Below are 5,932 nucleotides of genomic sequence, written 5' to 3'. Positions count from 1 at the left end.
AAGCTACATGCACAATCTCATCTCAGTATCTTCAGGCATTGCAAATCAACAGTCCGGAAAACAAGATTTTATATCTTCTAACTTCAAGGTCCATAACTCCGTCAAAAATGGGTAAATCGCCATAAAAGTTAAACTTGATCTTTAACAGCATACGGTAAACCTACACACATAATTTTACAAAAACATCCAGAAAACAACACGTGAGACATGCGGACGGACACACGGACGGGCAGACATACCGACAGAAGGATATATGTAAAACATATAGTCTCCTCCGGTTGGACCGATAGGGGACTAACAATTGATAAGAATGCTACACTCGTGATCTTTTTACGAACTCAACTAATTTTGCTTGTATCAGAGACAAGGAAACTAAGTGGGTTATCTGGTGTTTAACAAAAACGAGTATAACACTTTATTTATTACACACCTTCATTTGATGTAATATCTGTACAAACCTGAGTAACTTCCACATTAAATGTGGTTGTAGTCATTTTGAACTGAGGGAAAATAATTTCAGTCATCGCTCTACATCTGAACCCAGTGTCGCAGCTTTGCAAAACTGTTTTCGTCACACACTGATAGCAAAACACAAATATGTGTGGTATTGGTTTAAAGACATTTTGACTGGATGTTCCTAGGTGATGACCCAGTCGTTACAGCCACACCATCCAATGAACTAATCAGGACCACAATTGATTGGTCTATGACTTATAACTGCTCTGTGACTTATAAGTTAACTAAAAGCACAAAGTCCGTAAATAGGTTTTAGTTGGAAAATAAATTTAAAAGGAAAAACTACACGAATGTTTTTTAGGTATCATGTATGGACGCGTCGTCCGGTGGTTCGGCACGATCGGAATTTTGCATGCGCTTAGGGTCAGGGTTAAGAGCTTACACACTGTAATTCGTGCGATTTTTCAGTTGTTAGTGTAAAATGGCGTCTGTCACAGTCGAAGGTGACCACGAGGATGATGATGAGGAAATGTTGCTATTGACATTATTGTTACGCCGTAGGAAATTCCATGCCACACATTGTCTTTCAGTTCTGCATCTTTGTAGTTGCAGCTGCTTTTATGATAAAGCACTGGATGTTCTTGGATGGCTATTATCAGTTCTACCTTTTTCTTTTCTTTGGTGGACGGTGCCATTTTTTTTAACCACGTCTTCTTAACCTGGAACAGGAAATGACGTTGCAGGCGAATTGTCAACGCGTACGAAAAAAATAGGATTGATTCTATTTTTTAAATTCGCTCGCCTAAGTATTCGCTCGCTCTCCATTCGTACGTTCGTGCGGTGTGCATTCACAGTATATAGTGTGTGTTTGTTCTATGTTTTTCACTCGCCCGCCTGTCCAATTCGCTCGCGAATTCGCGTATAGTGTGTAAAGGCCTTTAGGCTTAGGGTATGCTTAACATAAGTTATCATGTTTTCAGCGTTTTGTAGCGAATTAAAACTAAATTCGTTTTTCGGTGGTTAATCCTCACATGGAAATCAAGTATCAACACACACACACACACACACACACACGCACACACACACACACACACACACACACACACACATTATTATTATTATTATTATTAAGAGTGTGATTAAAAATTATTAGAATTATCAATAATCATAACTTTAAAAAACAAAAATCATCCATGTGTTTTCTTGTATATAACTGCGTCCATTCGTTCATCCTTTCATTCGTTCTTTCTTTCTTCATTTCTTTTTGTCATGCATGACAGGTAATGCAAACATTCAGATACATTTGTAATATTACTCAAGTATTTGAAAATGTGTATCTCACTGCCGAGTTCAGATATTACAAATCTGTTATTACCTAATACAAACATAATCAAAATAACTGTTTAATGTTTTTACTCATGTTGCATGTGGGTCCAGACCATCCTTTTGTGCAGTTCCCAGAACACCCTGTGACATCATTACAACCGGAAGTACAGTGACACGTGTAGCTGCAGTCTAAGCCATACCGACCGTCTAGACAAACTCCTAGAAAGGAAAACAGTGACACAAGTTCTAATAATGTAGATATACGAACTATTTCGCGCGCGCGCGCGCGTGTGTGTGTGTGTGTGGGGGGGGGGGGGGGGGGTAACGGGATAAAAGCAATTCGTCATAAACGTATCGCAATGGGAAACATCATTAAAAGAGGAAAAACAGAGGGCACTTGAATATTGTTAAATGGACGGGTCATTGGTATTGCAAAACACGCAATTTCCCTATTAAAGTATACAAACGTGTAGAAGCCAGGGCATAGTACATTACGGACAGTACAATAAATGCGACGCCAAACGACATGAGTGCTTCGTACGATAATAGCCAATTGCATAGCAACCGATGAAATCGTAATGTCTTGTCACAGTCGGCTATTTTTGTGGTTATTCTATGTCGTATCGAGTGGTGTTGCCTTAAGGCCAGAACAAATCACATAATGTACTCGCAGTCAAAACATGGTAACAAGTACAAAACACTGACGAGTTGAATGGGGATGTCGTATCGGGTTACTGTCACAGTCTGCGTGTTTTCTATTCAATTCTTTATTACAGAGTACTGTTACGTGAAGTCAGCTAATATCGTCTCATCTTAGCTCTTTTTAAATGCATGTCTTTCAAAGTGTAAGGTCTGTACGACCTATTCATGGAGGCTTCATCAAACTTCTTTTGCTTCTTTTGTTAGGAAATGTTTAAACGCCATTACCTGTAGTCTTTTGAATACGTCACGCAACCACATCGATGGCTAACTAGTAGAACTGGTTATGTCTCCAGTGGCGGATTTAAGGGTGGAGGACAGGGGCCTGCCCCCCCCCCCCCACACACACACACTCTAAATTTTACGACAGTTATATTTTTAGTAATTAATTATTTTTTAACGTTTGATAATCAGAGGAACAGCTAATTAAAAAAAGAGTTGGCCTTACGCATGCCCTTCCCTCCTAAATGGATTTTCTGGATCCGCCACTGGTCTCCTATGTGAAAATATGACACTGTTTACTATATCGCTGTTTCTTATTTCTTAAAGGGACTATTCTGAGTTTGTTGCATTGTAAGATGTTGTTTTAACTAATAAAATGTTGTAACGACTAGTGTTACATATTAAATACAATTTCTTGTTTAGAATATCAGTGTCTGTATATTCAGTATCTCTGGTCGTCCTAATATTTATAAGTAGCCCAAACGTGATTTAGTATCACAATAATTTCGTACATATAAAATAACATAAAGTTTGACCTGGTGTAAATACTAGATGGATTAAAATCGTCTTTAATATATAGCCACTAATACTGTATTTAGAAAGATGCAATAGAGAACTTTTAAAATGGCGTTACTTAGCGCTGTTCTGTGCAACCACCACCCCCTGTAAAGCTACATAGATGTCACTCATTTAAACTATTTTTACACTACAAAATCATTATTGGTTTGTTGTTGTTGGGTTTTTTGTGTGTTTTGTTGTTGTTGATGTTGAATATTTTTTGGGCGTTTTTCTTTGTTGTTGGGTGTTTTGGGGTTGTTGTTTTGTTTGGTTTCTTTGGGGTTTTGTTGTTTGGGTTTGGTTTTTTGTTGTTGTTGTTGTTGTTTTTTGTTTTTTTGTGGGTTTTTTTTTGGGGGGGGGTTCGTTTGGAGGTGGGGTTTTTTTTGGGGGGTTTGTTACTTTTATATTATTTATTTATTTATGTATTTATTTATTTTTTATTTTATTTTATTTATTTTTTTATTATTATTTTTTTTTTGGAGGGGTGTTATTGTCACAGTGTAACATTTACAACTATATTCAAATGTAATTTATACATTTAGTTGTGCATGTATTATTCAGTTAATTGTTACTGTGCTACCTGCCATTCATGTAATAACTTAGTATTTAGTTAATTAGGGGCGAGCAATCTGACCAATTAGTGTCCAACTCAACTACACCAATCAAGGACACTGTGGATTTTAATTGTTGTCCCCAGCTTAACAGCTAAGAATTAGAACCCATTATAACACGTGTCAACAAACATATGTGTCTTATAAATATTCATGTTTCTATACACTAAAGAGGGACCCACGGGGAGGGCAAGGGGATATCCAAGGAGATATCCAAGGGCAGATACCCAAGGGAAGATCCAAGAAGGACCCTTGAGGTTCTCAGTCGCAATGTCAACAATGTCAAGGAGACCTGTGTGTCATTCACCCAAGACCTGAGACCTGTATATTATCTGCATTGTCATGTTGTTAACTTGTAAACCATCGCCAACTTGTAATATCTGTTCCTTTACTTACATTTGTTAGAAATAATAAAAGGAAAAATTTCACAGGCCCAAGGGGAGACTCTAGGAGGACAGCTCTGCTGTTTTACCATTGATGTTCTCAGTCGCAATGTCAACTCTATCGGGAGACCTGCGTGTCATTCGCCCAGGAGCTGAGACCTATATTATTATATGTATTACCACGTAGTATACAATGTTTCGTGTGGGAAAGTAACATAAATTATATGACAAACTTGTGACTTCTGTTCGTTCATTTACATTTCGTCAGAAAATAAGAGAAGGAAAACTACACTGTGTTATTATTATATGAGGGAATCATAATAACAATATCAATATATTCTGAGACAAATTTGTCATGAATAATAACAAAAATAGGGTGGATTCTAGTTGGAACCCACGATTACAGATTAATAAGTTCTGGCAACTGTACTGATGAGCGTTAACAGGAATAATAATTGCATATCCACTCCATATCTTATATAGTATAAAATCATACCTGATACTGTACGGATTTGGATGCAAATCCACATTACAAAGAGAAACACAAACGTCAAACAGTTCGACATTTTGTGATGCAGGACGAACCGGGATGGTGTATCTCGCCCGTAGGCTTGCAGATAGCAAGGTATTCAGTATTGAAAACTGCATTTATAATCTGTGTATGTGTATGTGGCCATAAAGGGTATGCATCAGAGGCTGCTTTTATGTTAGATATTTGTGCGTAGGTATTGAAAACTATTTCTTTCTTGACGTATTGTTGTTACATAGAGCGAGACGATGTATATCCCCGCTCAATGCATTTGGTCGATAGAGAGAAAAAAAGGAAATTCGCCATTGAACAAGAGGCTACTCCTAACATTAAAGCAGTAACCGGTCGTTTAAATGCACTGCCTGGTAGTACGCAACACGACTCCTGATGTACTAATCATGGTAACTGGTTTGGATGGGGGAGGGGGGGGGGGGGGAGGATGGGGATGCTGATAAATGGCTCTATCCTCTGATAAATGGCTCTAAACATTATCCCAACATATTTTCTTTCTAATGCACAAGCCAGGGGTTTCGAGTCATAATTTTGTTTGGGGGGTTTTAAACAGAACCCCAAACCATGCACACACATCTGTTATTTATATACACAGCCGAGCACCGTTGTGTCGAACTTGCTTGAGTCGATATATCATCTGTGTCGATATGACTGGCCGGTGCCGGTGTTAACGGAATGCAAGTCTGTAGGAACGGTTATTCGCCCGGACTAGGAATATCCTAGGAATGCAGGTCCTAGGTTTACTATTCCTAGAAATGCAAGTCCTATGTCTATTATACATAGACATGCATGTCCTATGTCTTACGTTTCTTAGGAATGCTGGTCTGACTTCCAGGATATCAAAACCAGGCCGTACTTGCATTCCTGGACAATCAAAATTTAAGTCCAATTGTACACATAAAAAATTAAATATAATGTAAACAAAACGAAAAACAGTTTCCTTTCTGCGTATTTAATTAACTTAGGATACTGGCGCCTCTCATTATTTAAACAGTTCCTATTTATTCCAATATTTCCCATTTATTTTATTTTCAAGTGTATGTACCGCATTTGTATTACATGACCATAACCAATGAATTTATCCATTGCATTTTTACATGGATTTTACTAATTTTGTGAGTGGAATGATGGGAATG

At 37.8% G+C, this 5,932-nt stretch overlaps 1 protein-coding gene across 1 annotated transcript in view; it reads right to left on the bottom strand.

Annotated features, from left to right (window-relative positions):
* Positions 1–4,859, bottom strand: part of LOC121367260 — a 52,690-nt gene extending 47,831 nt beyond the window's left edge. The window contains exons 1-2 of the mRNA XM_041491375.1: positions 4,752–4,859; positions 1,873–2,001 (exon numbers count right to left, since the gene is read on the bottom strand). Coding sequence (XP_041347309.1) covers positions 1,873–2,001; positions 4,752–4,821 — 199 coding nt within the window. The 5' untranslated portion in view covers positions 4,822–4,859. The remainder of the gene's footprint in view (positions 1–1,872; positions 2,002–4,751) is intronic.
* Positions 4,860–5,932: the final 1,073 nt, after the last annotated feature.

This window comes from Gigantopelta aegis, unplaced genomic scaffold (assembly GCF_016097555.1).
Source record: "Gigantopelta aegis isolate Gae_Host unplaced genomic scaffold, Gae_host_genome scaffold74, whole genome shotgun sequence".
Lineage (NCBI taxonomy): Eukaryota > Metazoa > Mollusca > Gastropoda > Neomphalida > Peltospiridae > Gigantopelta > Gigantopelta aegis.
This window is presented reverse-complemented; position numbering and strand designations above follow the sequence as displayed.